We start from the raw sequence: 18,660 nt of genomic DNA on the forward strand, positions 1-18,660 counted from the left end.
CGGTCTTAGTGTGTAAAAACAATCCACCATGTTATTAAATGTAAATGGAACGTATTATAAATTCGTGACCTTGTCTTCATAAACACACGAAAACGCGGATTCAATCTTTGAATAAACAAAAAAGATGACGAAATAAAATGTAAAATTTTATTTCAAATATATTCCCAAACAGTCAGATTTTGAAAGCCTTAACACTGTTGCCCGTGAGGTTAAAATTGAGGTATACAGCGTAGTCATGGCAACCCTTGCAACCTTCCTACAGGCTTGTGTTAAACTTTAAAATATTCTTATTAGAACAATCAGCTTATTCCTTCGGTTGACTGAGTTTGGCACTTTCTTAACGGGCGAAGATTTTTTAAACGTGAATCCTTTTCTTCACTCATGAAGAAGCATCCTTTCCGTTTCAAGCTGTAAAAAAACCCTAAAATATATTATACTTCTTTTTTTCCTTATGTAAATTACAAAAAAGAGATTTATCAATTTTTTAATAAAAATGTGTCAGTTTTTAAGCTAATCTTCTTATTCAAATAATTATACAATGGTAATGAAGCTTGAATACCATATTTATAGAGACTAATTTCAATAGTAAAAAAATGATAAGAAAAAAAGAATCAGCTACCTGTGGCTCCCTCTATCCAGAGCGGGATTGACTGTTCTGATAGTTCCACAGGTAGAGACGGTACAGGTAATTGGAATCTGAAGAACCCGATCCCTTTCCTTTGCTTCCACGTCTGAAGTAGTAGGGCGGGTATGCGTAGTTAGCGTGTCGGTAGTAGCTGTACCAGTTGTATGGATACGTACCAGGAGCGGAGTAAGGGGCGGCGGCCTGAGCCGAGGCAGAGTCGAAGCAGCTGCAACGTGCCGGATCACAGGCGACACTGGAGAAGAAAAAAAGCAGATCATCCAACAATGCACATTTTGTGGTGTCTGTTTTTTTTTATTTGCTATTTGCGTTTTTTTTTACCTTAAACTGCGCCAGAATTCAGCGTTTCCAGGTTATCAGAATTAGCCATATTGTTTTAGACTACTTTCCCAAAAAACCAGCCCCCCATGTAGCCCGCCCACACGCACACACACATGCACTCACGCACAACTGTCTCTCTCTCTCTCTCTCTCTCTCTCTCTCTCTCTCTCTCTCTCTCTCTCTCTCTCTCTCTCTCTCTCTCTCTCTCTCTCTCTCCGTTCCCGTTCATACCTACCCGTAGCAGTCGTAGCCCCTGCCCCCGGGACAGACAGCGGAGTTATAGGGAGCAAAACAGCGCAGCCATCTTCTCTCCTCCACTGCTCCAATCAGCTGTGCCGCCGCCATCAACACCACCACAACGGAAGCGTAGACCTGCATCCTGGCGGTCAAGATATAATAATAATAATAATAATAATAATAATAATAATAATAATAATAATAATAATAAATTTATCTTGCTAATATATAAAATATATACACGTACGTTAGAAACTGATTTCTGTCACGAGCTCTTAAATAAGCACCTGATATTTTGAATAAGTACATGATATTTAAATAAGCACATGATATTTTCACATTGAAACATTATGAGTCATGAATGAATGCAATAAATTGCTCATAGATTAATTAATAAATTAAAATTATAAACAAAGAGGAGGGGCTATTTAGGATGAAAATAGAAGGATTTCTGGAACATCTAACAAGAAGAAGTGATTTACTTTGATCCTTTCAACCTGGGTGCGTTACAGCCAAAAACGGGTTTGCTCCAAGTGAAAATAGAGTAACGAAATGGAGTAACCTTATTACCCTTAATTAAACCGTTTGAATTGTTTCAAACTTTAAAAGCTGCCGTTACGAATTTATATTTAAATTGTGAATATTTCAGCGGAAAAAAAACTGCCAATTTTGTTCACGCCCTTGCGGTTACGAAGAAACCAATAAATGTCTAACAAACGGAAAATTGTTCCTCGGGTCGCAGGAATTACAAGAAAGGTTGTGTCAGACTTTTTTGTACTCTTCGGGTGATTAATCCAAACACTAGATTTAAGTTGTCGGGGCAGCGCCCAATTAACCTGCTCAGACATAAGCTGAAAATATTTCTGCAAGGGCGTCTATTCTTTGCGTTCCTCGAGACTAAGAGTGTTTGACATAATCTAAAACGAGGCCAGTGTACGGAGAAGTACTCCTCCAAAGAACCAAACCCGTGAAAACGAATTCCTACGGCAACCAAATGCCGGAAACTGACTTTGACTTGACCTGTGCGGTAATTCTTTTCAAATTGCTAAGTTGATTTTCAAACGGTTTGCTATTCGATATACCTGTAGCATTTAGAAATATGCGACAAAATTACTTCAGGCATCTGAAAAAAAATGCCGAAACACGTGTGCTCAGGCCTTAAATGAACTGCATAAATAACACCTCGTTTAAGGTCACTGTGAACAAAAAAATCCGCAGAGAAGGCAACAAATCAATCATTAATTTTTTCATTGCGTTTGCTAGCAATGTGAACATAACCTGTCATGTGTTCTCTGGTTCTCTGTCGTAGCCAACCTATAAACTTTACCTGATTTAAGGACAAAGAAAATTAGGTTTCACGACCTTTATGTCTGCACCGCTCTCGCGTAATTTGCCTCGTGGTTTGCTTACGTGAAAATGAAAACACTTTAACCAAAATATAAACACCAAAAGTGGCAATTAAAGATCTCCTTTGCAACTTACTAGTTTATTGCAAATCCCCCCTTTCCTCCTCTGATAGGAAAAGAGTGGTTTTGTTTTACTTAATAGTCGGCATCTTGCTTTCATGAAAAATATTTGGGAGTTTTTTCAGAAAATATGTTTAAAAAATCGATCACGTGACCATTAAACGTAGGTCACAAAAACTGAAATGCGTTAAAAACCCAAAACACTTGTTATAGGCCTACAATAATTTTTTTTTCACGGCACAACGACGTTATCCTTCACATTTTTGAGAACAAAATGAAATTTGCACACATCAGATTTTCTTCTTTGCAGCACTATCACAGTCCGAAAACAACTATTGTGATGTTATTGGTAAAAAATTGTTATCCAAAGAAACTTGACGTGTTTTTACCTATGAGGCAGGACGTTTCAACCCTGCAAAAAGGTCATACTTACACAAGACCTTTCCTACACTTTTCTCTAGCTTCGTCTCACGAGCGACAAAGAAAAAAACAACTTATTTTACCGTGTTATGTTTAAATTTGTATCATACTCAACAATTTTAGATATTGGAATACGCTTATTTAATACAATGCTTTAAAGTGTAAAAATGCTTAGAGAGTCTTTGTGTAGTGATTTAATCAGTGTTACGAAGTCTCTTAAAATTATTTGTGCCACAGAAAATAAAAATAAATATCAAAGGGACGATAACGACCTTCTGGGGCCTTCAAACATTTATTCACCAACTCACTTTTCTTACAAATTCGCAAGTATTTATACTTTATGTCTGCGTACTTATCACGCGTTTAATTGTTTTCTTCCCATGATTGTCAGAAATTTTCCAATTCTCATTTTGCATACACGTGATAGATAATTGCAATCCTATTGTGAAATAAACCAATCAAATAAAAGAATATCTGCTTTTGATCTTTTCCATCTTTTCCTAACAGCTAAACAGTTTCCGCACTTGTTGCCTCTTAATGAAATTTAATTTACACTCAATAACTTCCTATCCTTTAACTTATATGATTCCTCTTTAATTATTACCTGCTATTAATTAAAGCGTAAGTCATTAACTTTACAACATAACAATTTGGACAGCCCGTTTATTTGCATTTAACCCTTACGAAAATTTTAATCAATGTTACACTGAAAATTTGGCACCTTGCTTCAGACAATCGAACTTACCACTTCTTTCATAATTTTTCCGCATTTTCAGACTAGTAATTAGTCGGTATAATGATTAATCTTGATATCCAAGAAGAAAAAAATCACAGTACCTTATTGAAAAGAGGCTCCTCTTGGTCAATAATTGCAGCTTGTCGCAAAAGTCCCCGTAAGCTCTAAGTTCCTCCAAACCGTCGACCACACTTCATCAGCAAGAAATGTTACGTGATATTTCCTTTTATACGCTCCGGTGCCATCGATACATTGCATCTCAAAATATTCACACGTGACTTAAAACAACGGTCTCTCGACCCTACGCAAATGTAGCAGACTCGAATTAAACCATTTTTCAACGGGGGATACGTGTCACTAGTTTGGTTATCAAATAAACGAGGTAACTAGACGGCGTTGGGTTTTTGTCGATTTGTTTAAGTATAAAAGTTTCTTTTTCTGAGTCAAAGCTCCTCCCAGGTTGATTAATGGAGTAAGGAATAGCCAAAGGGGTGGGGTGGTGCTCGAAAAGTGAATTTCACAAAGTATTTTTTATAATCACTGTATAAAGTGCATTTTCTCTACTTTATCTCTTACAGAAAAATACTGGGCGTGAAAGAGTGGTAAAGCGTACTCTTATTCAAGAAAAATATGCTTTTACACGCTAAGGAGCCAATTGGAATCTTAATTTATAATATTTATATAAAAGAATGGATGCATCTTCATGACATGGAAATAAGAAACCAGCCGCAAGTGTTATATTGAACGGAAAGCGCGTAATAGAAAAAAATGAACAAAACGAAATTCCCATTATTATTCCTAAACAAAGTTTTAGAAATCTATTACTGGTCTCATAATTTGGTCTAGTGGACCATGTTCTCTCTCTCTCTCTCTCTCTCTCTCTCTCTCTCTCTCTCTCATAGACTTCAGCTGGTCTTAAATTGTTCTCATTCTTTATATTATATCTGTTTATTTTAATACCACTAGATGACATATCTACTGAATATTATTCATGGTTGTTATTCGTTAAGCGCTGCGCTCCCTCTGTCATTGTCATTTATCTAAATCTTAACCTCTGTACCTTTATCAACAATTCACTTTTTAAAAATGTGTAAAAACGTGTATCAAAATAGCTTTCATACTATCATATCTCGTAAACCCAGCGTCGGGTAAATTACCAGTGGCAAATGCCTTAACCTTTCTTAAAGCAGCCTCGTCAGCAGAAGGAAAAAAAACGCTCTGGTTACTACGAGAAGTTAACCAGTAGCGTTGGGTAATTACACAGTGATTAAGTCATTCCGAAGAGAAAGCAGTTGTTTTCGACAGCTGCCCAAGTCAGCGTGCCAATCTGTGGCTACAGTTGGTATAGGTTTACTAATTCAGGGCAAATTACGAAACGGAATCGCTCATGATAGAGGTGAAGTATGCAATGATGTGTTTAATTAAGAACTCAGTTGTACTTTGAACTCGTCTGATAGCTAAATAGTTCAAGAATTCTGTTTTTGGTACCAAACGTCTGACTTAAAACAAAGGTGGGTCTTAAAACTGTGACGAGTCTACAGGGATTGCGAGAGAGAGAGAAAGAAAGAGCGAGAGAGCGAGGAAAGTGTGTGTCCGTCTGACTGAGAGAGAGAGAGAGAGAGAGAGAGAGCAGAGAAAGAACAGAGAGCCATGTAACCAACCAAACACTTATTCTCATTACCAACATTCCTGGCATCTCTACCACGTAATCACATTAGTTATTTCATTGCCGTCGTCCGGTGGGGTTCCCATTGGAGCTGACAGTAATGGCTTTTTTTGTGACGGACTCTTTTAAAAATAAAACCTTATCCACTTCTAACTACCCCGGGAAAAAACCTCTACCTACGAGTCATTGACAGGACGTAAGCAAACAAACGCTGTAATTCTACACAAAAAGTAACGTTCACCGTTCGCCTTACTGCTATCACACTCATTATGGTCTTGTCTGATATAAATGAATTACCTGTCCAAACTTTGCTCTGTCACATTTAATTGTGTTGACCTCAGCCCACCCAAATTTAAGTATCAATTCGGTTTATATGTTAGCTAGAAGCTGGGGTAGTTTTTTTTAAACTGACGTGAACAAATGGTATCTAATTGTTCGTTGCAACAGCAGTAACTGGTGCTTTCTGAAAGACAGCACGCTTTTGATCGAGGGCATGTGACATCATTTCCGTAGTAAAAGCACTGGGGTAGGATCTCCTCGATTTGACCCCGAAAATCCCAGATAGGATTCTTTTTCGTAGCTGGCACGAGTTGGTTGTGTAGCTTGGTTAAATCTGGTTGTGATAGCCGTAGGCCCCGAAAGTTTGCACCGCTCGCCCAGGTTGAGGTGACAGCAGAGATTGCGGTGCGTTATCTTTCTCAACTGAAACACTACACCACTTCTCGGCAAACCGCAAAATCGGTCTTCCAACACAACCGACGCCCTTGGGTTGATTATGGTCTGACGTCATAGTATGACGTCATCACCACCCTAAAAATCGTATGCAATGTTTATCAAAGTAAGTATTCTGGATTATAATCAAGTGTTTGCATTTGATGGTGGGAAGTATTCTCAAATGTTTAAAGGTTTGAAACAGTACATGTGCGTGGTCCTCAACCTACGGCGGCTCTATTTTGAATAATTATGCATTGACATGACTTAAGGTTTGAACGTTTTTTTTTTAGTTCAGATGAGGATGTTTAGTCCTGTTTATTTCAATGACTGAAACACATCTTATAAGCAACTCTGCATCAGGATTACTTATAAAACAGGGATACGATATTATACAAAAAGTTTCAAGGCGAGAACTGACAATTTACATATTTCTGTCCTCTCAAAGTTATATAAGAATTTGAAAACAGATATCGAACAGTCAATAAATATAATGGTTATATTATATAACTCAGTTTAATTATTTTCGTACAAGTGCGCTTTCTTCTCTCTACTGAAGTAAAAATAAAACAACTTAAATTCAGGCTGACATTGTACATGTATTTGAGACCTCTTTCGTTCCTTCACATGCCTTAAGCCATTCACAAAACTATGTATAAATACATAATCAAATAGTCCTCATTCGTGCGTGAACGACCCAAGCTTCGGCGAAGTTAACAAGTGATTAAACAATTTTTCAAGGTCGGTAAAATAAAGTACTTTTAAAATAGCAAACTGGCGAGATAAAAAAGTCTGCAATTTGACTTTTCACGTTTGCACTTTTAAGTATTCGCGAGCGCAATTTAGACGGTATCCCGATTCTCTTCAGTTTAGGGTAGAGTGGATTTTTCTACGTAGACGTTAAGGTAATGGAGCTAGTTTGTGGTCGTCTTAACACGTGTTAACATTACGGTGTCTCGGCAGGTTGTGAAGTGGTGCCATACGTGCTACTATGTGGCTGGCACAGTTCCAGGCAAGGCAGAGAGAGAGAGAGAGAGAGAGAGAGAGAGAGACTAGCTTGGACAGCGCTTCTACTTATCCAAGTATCGGTTGAGATGACGTCACCATGCAAGCAACCATGATGAGGCCGGTAGCCAGCGATTTCAAAGGAGGCCTTTTAAATGAAAAAAATGATCCTACCACTTCAATTTTCTCAACTTCAGACATCGCCTATAGGTCTTAGATTTTTTATTCAGGGCCTTTCCTACAAAAAAGGCGGTTTCTTCTTTTCGTTTTCATTTTTGAAAATTGGTTTAAGCCGAATGAACGGGCACAGCATGGCATGTACTTTTTTATTTAGATTTTAAAACAGGTGGTGAATTTTTATTAACTCAATAAAATATAAGACTGTCTTTTATAAAGAAATGTGAAGTCAGAAACGCAGCAAAAAACACAATTATTGCTCCTTCAAAGCTGCCGCCGTAGTTCTGGCGATGTGCCAGCTACAGGAGCGTGGCAAATAAACGCAACACCTTGAGGCACCTTAGCGCGTTCCAGTCATTTGATACTTTGACAGCTCCGTAGCCTGTTTTACAAAGTAGTCCTAACCCGCGGCTGGGCGTTCACTTTTAGTTTTAGACAAGAGGCTTAGGCTCTGTTCTCACAACTTTTAGATCGATCTATCACCGCGGGGAGTCTCACTAGATTACTGTCAGATAATCCCCCTTAAGTGTCCGTCCCCGCCTACTACAAGCTTTAAGGGGTAATTAACTTTCGTGTCCGCCCGGCTGACAGCTATTTAGCGTGAACCCCCAGGGAGTTAGGTCGATCCAATGTAGGTCGATCTAATCTATGAGAATGGGGTGTTAGTCTTATTTCACCCTAGATTAATCAGAAGCCGGTTTAACGAAAGGGATAGTCCTGGTTTAATCTTTTAGAGCCAAATTTTAGTCTTTTTGTGACTCAATGTAAATCAGAAGTACTATATATATATATATATATATATATATATATATATATATATATATATATATATATATATATATATATAATGTAAAATATATGGTCTAAATGTTAAGGCCAATCTTGTTCAAGTGGTCTACAACCAGTACCTGTCCAGTTATCAGTGTTGTGCACTTCCCTCTTATTTTGAAAAAAAAATTGTTTTGCATCTTTCTACCAGCTCTCCCTTTTTACCAATCAGTCTTTTTCCCCTCGGGCCAGCGTCCAGTTAATATCAAGGATGGTATTAATACCGTTTGCATCTATTGTATGCCTTTAACATCAGCTGCCCCTCCCTCCCAAAAAAGTTTTCTCAGCCTTAGTCCCTGGTTTTACACATTCAGTTTTTATGTTAGTGTTGTTTTGCTGTCCAAAACAAAATGGCGGACTTATTTACCGTCCTTTGTATATAAGTGGAGATGATATGTTCTGTAGTTCCAAAAATAACCCAAATCCAAATTGCCCCTTTTTTGCAAATAAATAAATAAATAAATAAATAAATAAATAAATAAAGAAATAAATAACTGAAGGGGAAAGCTTAACCATTTGCTTTTACCTCTTCTCGTCACGCTGGCCCCGCCAGTATCTTTTATTTGGTGACCTACATGTACAACAACAACAACACGTTTCAAGCTAACTGTCATGTTTGCCAAAATACTGCCACTTTTACAAAATTCACTTCTAGTTGGTTAAGTTTGATAAACACAAAACATGTGACACAACATGAGCAATAAATGATAGGTCTATTGCCCGTTTAACATTGGGCAGTCGATACAGTACTGAAATAAATGCCATTACACGAGCCAAGGAAGATAACTGTGTTAAGATTACGAAAGAGCGTTGTCTTTAACAAGAATATTGCAAAAAACAACCGCAGGCGCTGTGTTGATTCATTCAAAGTGTTTGAGGGTTGCCGAAAACAACCCAGGTCACGAATGAGCTTCTAAAGGAAATGAGTAACACGTTTACTTCCGACCGATCAGCTGGTTTAATATTTGCTTGTTAGCCCTACACTAAGAAAATATCAGAGAGGACATTTTTCTTAAATTAATGACCTATTTACCTCTTATTTCATCGTGCATAGAGAATGGTCCAGTGGAACTTGATAAATATCATTTTCACTATCAATAACGAAGACTGTAACTTTTAGATAAAATAATTTATGAGGTACCTGAATACAAAAAGTAAATTAAAATACCGCTCGTCATAATTATATCCACAGACGCTACATAATATCTAGCGGTAAAGCTATTAATTGATTTAATTCCTTCACAATCATAATTCGTTCCAGAAATTTTGACAGCAATGGTCGCATCAGGTTTGTTGTCAAAACCGTCATTCCAAAAAGCAATGTTGATAGGAAAAGGTATTATGAGTCTAAGACGACAGAACAAATAGAGCAATATAGCATGCGTTTGGCTCTCAAATTGTCCACCGCACTGGATAATCACTTTGTATTATTATTATTATTATTATTAATCATTTTTAATGGAAAAATGTCGATGAAGTGAGCCGTACTTAGTCAACCAAAGAATGGAAGGGTATGCTCGGCAGGTCGGCGTTCAGAGTTGTTTAAGAGGGAACATGCGACTTGCTTCTTGAGGCTGATCCAATTGTCTGCTGACATTTGAGAAAGTAAGCGTGTCTGGCGAAACTAAATGAAACCGCGTGAAAATATTTATAAAACGTTTCTTTTATTGATCATTCGCTACCGCTATACATTGAGGTCTACCTGAACTTAAGGAAGTTGCCGTCTACACATATAACAGAATCCATCATATACATTCCAATAGTAATCTTTGGAACACGTCCTTTTATCGGTCTTAAAAATCTACACACACAGCAAACCTTGTACTTCCGGTTGTATGGCGTGTGGTCCAGTGGAGTCAATTAGCGTCTCTGTCTAGCTCTTATCCTCTGCTGTGAGTGCTTCCATCAAGTAACAGTTACTGCCTTTAGACCCATTGCCATAAACTCTGCTAAACTCACTTAGTATGGAACTGAACATCATAATACTGAAACACGTCATACTTAGCATATGCCAAAGAGAAGATTGGTATTAAACCATAGGTGATACTAATATATTTGACCCTCTATGGCATGCAGAGTTGTGACTTATAATATCAAAATCTGGAACGTCTTTCCAATAATTTTTTAACTCCAATCCAACATCCTGTCACTGACCCATAAATGCAATTCTGGTAAACTTGACTTCTATGATTCAATAAGTTAGAAATAAAATTGCAATGCTTAATTTTTTTTTCATAATAAAACACGCACCATGATTCACCGATTGAGGGTTGCATTGCCGCTCAAAGCATCGTGTAGCTCTACAAATTAACGCACGGTAGCATCACCCCAGGTAGGTTTCATAAACAACCTCAGCCCAAACACCGGTCTAAACATTTCAGTATTTAGTCAATTACATTTCTAGATTACCATAGTTGTCTAAACATATTAAATACGTATTGGTCTAAAACGCAAGCAACCGCTTTTCTTGTTTTAGAACAGGTATGATATCTTATTAGATTAGACTACTACTGAATTATGTTGAGCCAAACTAGACGCAATGTAGTCTAAAATGTTTTTCGGGCGAAAGTGTTTGTGAGACAGGCCCCCGTATGGTATCTTTTAAACGGCGTTTTCACTGCAGCAGTGGATACATTCAGCATTGTGAATTGTCGAATTGATTTGAGAGGGACAGTTAAATCTTCCATCCTGAATATCAGGTTTGTAATTACATGTTGCCTTTTGAGTCTTTTAAGTCATAACTTTCAGATATGAGCATAAGATTCATATGAATAATTCGTACATTTTTCCTATTTTTCCCGGCTTCTTGGTAGATATTTTACAAAAAAATAACCAAACGTTTCATGAACTTGATAAAAATGATATTCTGTAAAAATATCGCAATAAAAGATTTGAGTAAAATTATCAAACACACGACAATACGAACAACAACCGGTTAACACATACATCTAAATAACCTATTATCTAACTCCTCAGCAGACGCCTGTGATATTACCGCCACCTTCATTCACTGTTTTCCCGCCAAACGCTGCATGACGTCATCAGCCGCTCTCCTCCTCCTCAGCTGTCTGGCCACCTTGGTATTGTAAGTACCGAAGTATCTATGGAGATACAGCAGGTACTTGTAGTAGGTGGGAGGATTAATGGCCCCTGGGGTCTGGTAGTTGGGGGCGGGGGCCATGTTGGGAGAGAAGGGAGGATAGCGACGTTCGTTGCTGTAAGCCATGGCGAAGACGTCGTTGTGGGGGGCCTTGTAGAACTGGTTCTGGCGGCTAGGCCATGGGGCCACGATGCGCTTGGAGAGGCCACATCCACAGGTTGTGCAGTCACACTGGATACTGCAAGGGAAATATATCATATGATAGAATGGGAATAAAAGGCCCTAGAATATATATTTATGTGACGACCTTTTATACTTTTGTATACATGTTGTCGAAGAAATGTGCCTTTACGAATATTAAAAAGTAAAGCCAAAAATTCACTTAGTTGTTTGGGCGTGAATGGCACAAAAAGCTGTAAAATTGAGGATGTTTCAATATATATTTCACAAGTGTTTCTTGGGTATCACGGTTGATAAAAAGAATAGTACATAAAGCAACAATCCTTATTGGCAAGTTATTCAAGCAGTTGTTTTAGGGACAACGTTAGAATAATAATGTTTTCTAATAGAAAGTTAAAACCATTATTTTGGAGTGGTAATGACTATGATTTTAAACTGTGTTTTGAATGAAACCAGTCAAACATTTTAACAAATGTACATGTATGCCTTACCTTGTTACATGTTAACTATCCAAAAAAGTAATCAATTTACAAGATACATCCCTCATATACTTAGCGCCAGGAAAGGTAAGGGACTATTTTCGTTGCTTTTTCTATTACAAAAACTATTCATAAACACAATTTAAAAATACTTACCCTTTACAGTGGTACTCAGATGGGCACACGGAGAAGTAGGGGGCGTACTTTGGACAGAAGCATTTCAGCCAGCGTATCGTGACGCCCTCTTCTTTACTGCTTTGAGCATCAAGTCTTTCCACCGCCAGGAGGAGAACTACAAGACAGCCCCAACTCAGCATTCCCTTGGCCATTTTGTTTTCACTGTTTAGAATAAAAAAATAATAATCTAAACGTTAAATTTCATTGGCACATTTTGTAAACACGCAATTTTTAAAAATCCTTTAAACTTCCATGATTTTAGGTTTTGACATCCATATTCCATATTCAGTTACAAAGTTTCTAATCTTTGAGGAAGTTTCATTGAATAATTCATCAGTAATTAGGATTCTCCTGGTCAAGGCTCGTTACAGTCGTCAAAATTTGTTAATGCTATAAAATGTCCAAATGTTATATACTTGTACACATCGCGTGAGAATATGTTCCTTCACCACAAAGAAATCTGGGAATGGTTTGTATAACGTTAATAAGAAGGGAAAGCAGAGTGATGTAAGACCCTCGGCCACTGGGGAGTAAGAAAACCGTATCACACTCAGTCCTGGAGATTCTTATTTTGAAAAATGCTGTAACATCCTTTGCTGAGATACTTAATTGTTGTTTCAATTTCCAAACTATATATCACTTTGTAGATTTGAGGCATTTTCAAGTTTGTTTTAAATAAAAGGGATATTTGAAAAAATCTACATTGCCCTGTTTCTATTTATCCAGGCGATCGAACAATATGGGCTATAGTCGGAGTCCCCTGTCGCGAGACATAATGGGTAGAAATTCCAAGCTATGTGAAGGTACTACAAGAACATTCCTTTGGCATCGGGTCGTAAATTACTACCTCACTGCCGCTACTAGTTTCAGAACATAAAACTTTGCACTGCGCAGCTGTAAAACGTAATTCTATCAAAGACCTCTGCGAATAATCACACCCTAGACTCGTGAATTATCTATAAGTCAAAGACGGTGATCACAGCCACGCGAACTGAGAGATTCTTCTGATTCTTAACGTTGCGATGATTTGGAAATCAAACATAGATATCCTGCATCTGTTACAAGTTAGAAGTAAAACAGTGTTATCATGAACTCTTATACCTGTTAGAACAGAAGAAGTTTTTAATCACACCTCAGTAAAGCACGTTAATATTAGTCGGCATGATGGTCACGTATTGTTTCCTGGCTGTGCTTTCTTTGTTACTGCCACGCCCCAAATAATCTCGAAGTTGATTTAAAACTTAATTTTTTTATGGGGTTGGTATTAACAAAATGTCTGTTACACCCAAACCTCAAGTATTTTGTTTTAGTCACTTTGCAACTTTGACCAACCATGATTTTGCTTTTCGTATTCTAAATAGGCCATCGGCTAAAGGCAAATGGAAAAATCGTCTAACCTGAACAAATAACATGTCTCTACCGATTATACCATTATTGGTGCTTCTGACTGGATACTTAGGTAATATTTATGATATTGCTTTATCAGTTACAAACGTCTTCTTAGAATCACTCCACAGATTTTCGGATATATATTGCATGCATGTTAACCATTGATAAAAATGTGTACTTTGTAAAATGTGATGCATGTACTTATCTAATTAGTGCTGATGTTTCCCACAGAAAAGTTAACGCACTAAGTGTTAAAAACTAAAAGGTAAATCAAAGATTTTATTTAAAAAGAGAAACTGACATTTTGGTATTAACACCGTCGAAGGAAACATCTGAATGCCGTTTGCGGTATTTTTATAACCTGCCTACTACTGGTTTTAATAATTCTACCATACAAACAGTTAAAAAACTAGACGAAAAAAGAGACGTTTTCTGCAAGTAGTAATACGCATATGGCAGTAAAGTAAAGCAAAGCAGATTGATATACGTGATCTTAGTAGAACGATTCATGCAACATCTATTCGCAGTGAGCGAAACTTGAGAAATATTTAGCTGTTTTAAAATGGCATTTACGCTTTGAGAATTCATATGAACAAGTTTGCTTGAAAATAATTCTTGGTAGTCTCAAATTCAATATAATCGTGATTTTCTCATATGAGGTAGGTATCAGAATGTTTTTCCAAATGCAAAGTTTGTTAAGTTATAATGGGGGATCATCACTGGAGCAGAGTCCTCAAGAAAAACTGAATTTGATCACACCTGCGATACTGTTACATTGATGCTGGAAGTCAACTTTGACCTGGACATAACTCCAAAGTCCAAAATCATAATTAGTTATCGAATCTTGATTATCTTTTTATAAAATTATTCTTGCCTGACAATTGCTGTTATTATTCCCCGAACTTGGTCTCAAAGTGCTTAATTTTCAGTTATGAAATATAAAGGTTCTAAAAATAGCTTATTAAAATCGCGAAATGGCATCAATAATAAAATTGCTTTACTTTGATGCTGGGCCTCGTCCCTTGTCAACAGCAAATTATCCACTTTTCAATTCAAACTATAACTTTGACATTACAAAATATTGTTTTACTTTTTGTGCGATTTTGCAATAATTCGCCGGCCTCATGACGACACCTACCATTACAAACATTGATACAAAAACAAAGGAATTTACCTACTAACCTTAACGCTCCAAGAGAATATTTGCGCGTCCTTTTTATCCCAACCGGCTTGGCTAAAGTTTGTGACGGGTAACACGATGAGCGATCTTATATACCCACGAGAGGACAAGAGGAATAATTCCAATATCATTCACACCAAATTAACAGTAATCTTATTTTCGACCGATATCGCTTCCCGATTACGCGACAATCGCTTGAAAGAAGTCATCTTCACAAAACTCTTCGAAAAACTCATTTGGTCAGTAAGTGCCCCGCAGCTGGGTAATCAGTGCTCAATATTACGTATGCCCGGTCAGGTCCTCTTTGGTTACACCGTAGACCCCCGCTGAGTATGGGCGTTTCGGGCGGTTTATTGGGCAGCAATGGAATTACTTTATCGCTGCGTTCGCGCTCTCCCGTGCAGTTGGAGGTGTTTTTCTTCTAAACTCGACCCAGGCCCAAGCGGATGAGTAAGGAGGCGAATCCCCTTGGGAGGAGACAGACCCGCCTCACGTGGAACAGGTGCGCTCACTCTCGGAACCCTTCAGACCGAATCTGAGAAGATCTAAATAACAGTGTCGGGTAAAAAATTGATAATTTCAGTGAGCTGCCATTGACCTTGATTGACTTGTTGAAATCAGTTTCGAATACTTTTCTAGCCTGAAAATAGGAGTTCAAAGAGTTGGTTGTAATCAGCACCACTAAACACGGGCTCATTTCATTGAAGTAAACCTTAGGTGAACAAGCCTCAAAACGCAACTATGGAACAATTGAGAGCAATTTCATTCTAAATGTTATTTGAAGGGCGTGCTTTGCTTCCTGATGAATCAAACTAACTGAGCAGTTAAAACATGACATTTGTAAATTTGTTTACAAAAAATTACTTTTGAGATTTGATTGTTACAATTGACCCGCCTTCTTTTGCTGTCAAGCAGTGACCGATTTCTACGCTAAGATATTGAATTTCAGCCCTTGCAAAAGAGAGAGGAGGTGATGAAAAGTGAGGGACATTGCGTATATTTATGTGTATGAGGACGAGAATAATAAATAGAGGCACGTCAACCTTACAACCTCCTCTGCTTTCTCATAATTCCAGAAGAAACAGCAGTGGCAGGCACCATGTAGTCAACAGACACGCCCAACACTCGGTCCAAACAGTTCTGCACGTAAAAGATGACTAAACAATTGAAAATAACCACAACTAAATTGAAGTTTATTAGGACATAATGACATAACCTTCTTGTTGTTCTAATGTATCATTACCAACGCCCAAAACTGATTCCATCTCATACCCTGTTTGCAGTTTTAACAGGCAACACGAGACTATAAACTTTCAATGTTACTGAGAATTTTTAAGGAGGTTTATCTAATTAGTGGTTTTAAATTTTGATTTTAATTCACATTTTTTATGGTTGCTTTTTTGTGGTCTATTAGGTTTATAGCTTTAACATAGTCCTTACTAATATGCGCTTATTTTAAGTATTCTTAATAAAAATTGATTTCTAGTTACATTCTTCTTCTTTTTCTCCTTTTTATCTTCGTCTTATCTTTGGCATATCTTCAAAGCGCGAGACAAATGCTACTACATTTCAGTGTTTCATTCAGATATGATAGCATAGCATGTTTTCACACACAAGCACGCACACACACGCACACACACGCGCGCTCACATACACTTACATCTACACTTTAATACATATAAATATCAACAGTTTCACTGGCATCTGCTCTTTGACCTCATTTTTTCTTAAATTCGTATCTGTAAGTACGTCCAGAGAACGATCAACTTCTTAAAGCAGTTAAAATCATCTTACAGCAATAAAGTCTACTATCTTTCTGCTGCTCTTTTCAAAGTCAAGACACGTGTAAAGCAAGAACGCTGCGGTAGAGAAAAAACACACTTAATTGGTGATAAGTTGTGGGTCAGACGCCGTTAATGGGACGCTATCCGTGTGCTGATGTCTACAAGTTTATTTAAGCAGAGCATTAGTATCATCTCCTGACGCTGGGATTAAGAAAAAATGGTTGTAGATGTGCTTTTAAAGAAAAGCTACTTTCAACCTCGAGGATATTTTGCTGTTGAATCACTAGTTCAATTGTATTTCCTAGGTGGAGCTGCAAGATGAGCTACTGACCGAGCGCTGGCATAAGATTCCATCTTTGCCCTACTTTTTGATGAACATTCCCCAAGTGGGGGGGTAGAATGGGGATCATTGTCAAATTTCAGACCTTAAGAGAGAGAGAGAGAGAGAGAGAGAGAGAGAGAGAGAGAGCAGAATTGTGTTCTAACCATTGTATTCTTATTTGCGCACACGCTGACCTAAGGGCTCACGCTTCCCGGGTGATGTGGATGAGCCGAAATCTCACTGTGTACACCGGACTAAGCTTTGGTACCAATAAAGCTATGCTATACGCAGTTAGGAATATTTCTAATATCATAACTTGTACACATACTTCTTCTGACCAACTTAATTTTCATCTCCTAGTTGTTATTGACCATTTATGTAACAGATGCCAAAACTGCCATTAATAACCGTGAGTGGGTGGGTTGGGGCGTGCCATTTTACCCACATTGCAAAATTCAATGTCGATTAAATGAACCACATTTTAAACTACTAGAATAATGGCACTAATCTTAAGTAGAAGAAAAGAATTGAACGAGTCGTCCTGTATAAGATAATGGAAATAAAAAAATGACTAAAAGTGGCTACATTTTATTGCCTTAATGCAGAAATATCTGGCTTTCCAACGTTGAAATACCGACTCTTTAATGGCACAAAACTATAGACAGACATTTGCTTTAAAGTCTTTCGAGCCAATAGCCCCTTTATTAGCTAAGAGTACTCTACGTGTGAAAGCAAACCTTTTTTGCCGAGGGGTATTTTGATTGTACTAAGTTCTCTCAATCTAAAAACTGTTAAAAATTTCCCCACCTATTGCTTACCATTAGAGATATACAATAAAAACTTTGGACAAGCAAGGGTTGCCGTTTTTTCAGGATTTCTATCACACATCTGAAGCCATTTTGGTGAAGGAAATTTTCACCCTCGAGGTCAACAGTAGATGAACGTGCAACCTGTGTGTACAGTGCAGCTGAAAGCATGTCGAGTTTTTGTTCATTTTTAAGAGGGAGGTTCTTGATTTTGATAGTTTTTAATGCCTGTATCCTGAATGTGAAAACAGCTTTTCTATCCATGGCAACACACTCACAGACACATACCTGTAATATACAGACACGCTTTACTCAGTTGGAGAGCATAAGTGCACACCTTTCATTCATTTTCCCATTTCTTATATTATTTGCTTTACAAGAAAGGAAAAAAAGAAGCAATTCGCATTTACGGAAGAGGTTTACTTTGCTGTTCATGTAGAATACAAATGTCAGAAAGAGTGCAACTCAGGGATCATTCCCGATGAAATTATCGGTCTACGTAGATCGATCCAACTCCGTGGGGACTCTCGCTGAATGCAATCAGTTTAAGAGACTAACACGCCTCCTTTTGTTTCTAACATACACGCATAATCACCCTCTTTTCTGTATTCTACTCAACTTCGAGAAGAGTCTTGTAAACCCGCTAATCTGCTTGCATTCAACGAGAGTCGATCACCACGGAGTTGGATGGATCTACGTAGACCGATAGTGTCATTGAGAATGGTCCCTAAGAACCAAAACAAAACACGTTGATTTTAATACAAACATGGTGAACCTTTTTCCTGCAGAAAAATTAATGAAACGGTCACTCAACTGGTCATCTAAGGTAGTGGCCAGGCAAAGCTTGGATATCATTAAGAGAAAAAATGATGACCGGAGACCATTTTTGGTGAACCCGTTGAAACATACGGGGAGCAGAGGGAAAGATCTTAAGTCGATGTGACAATTACAAGGTACCCTGGCAAGGTGGAAGGGGAGAAGACCCTCCGGGTGCGCGTGGTGTGTTGTTACAGCGTCCCCTTGAAATAAGACA

General features: G+C 37.8%; 2 protein-coding genes across 2 annotated transcripts; both read right to left on the bottom strand.

The window, feature by feature from the left end:
- Positions 1-133: 133 nt before the first annotated feature.
- On the bottom strand, positions 134-4,045 carry LOC106167514 (uncharacterized). Its single transcript, XM_086995208.1, has 4 exons — positions 3,925-4,045; positions 1,200-1,343; positions 620-878; positions 134-408 (listed from the first exon to the last, which is right to left on the bottom strand). Exons 2-3 carry the CDS (start codon positions 1,340-1,342, stop codon positions 632-634), a joined length of 390 nt encoding a protein of 129 aa, XP_086851334.1. The 5' UTR covers position 1,343; positions 3,925-4,045; the 3' UTR covers positions 134-408; positions 620-631.
- Positions 4,046-8,833: 4,788 nt separating this feature from the next.
- Positions 8,834-14,832, bottom strand: LOC106161355 (uncharacterized). The gene is made up of 3 exons (XM_013538293.3): positions 14,718-14,832; positions 12,126-12,308; positions 8,834-11,548 (listed from the first exon to the last, which is right to left on the bottom strand). The coding sequence occupies exons 2-3, from the start codon at positions 12,296-12,298 to the stop codon at positions 11,218-11,220; spliced, it is 504 nt and encodes a 167-aa protein (XP_013393747.2). The 5' UTR covers positions 12,299-12,308; positions 14,718-14,832; the 3' UTR covers positions 8,834-11,217.
- Positions 14,833-18,660: the final 3,828 nt, after the last annotated feature.

Source organism: Lingula anatina, chromosome 9 (assembly GCF_051362555.1).
Source record: "Lingula anatina isolate TDL-2025a chromosome 9, LinAna3.0, whole genome shotgun sequence".
Taxonomy (NCBI): domain Eukaryota; kingdom Metazoa; phylum Brachiopoda; class Lingulata; order Lingulida; family Lingulidae; genus Lingula; species Lingula anatina.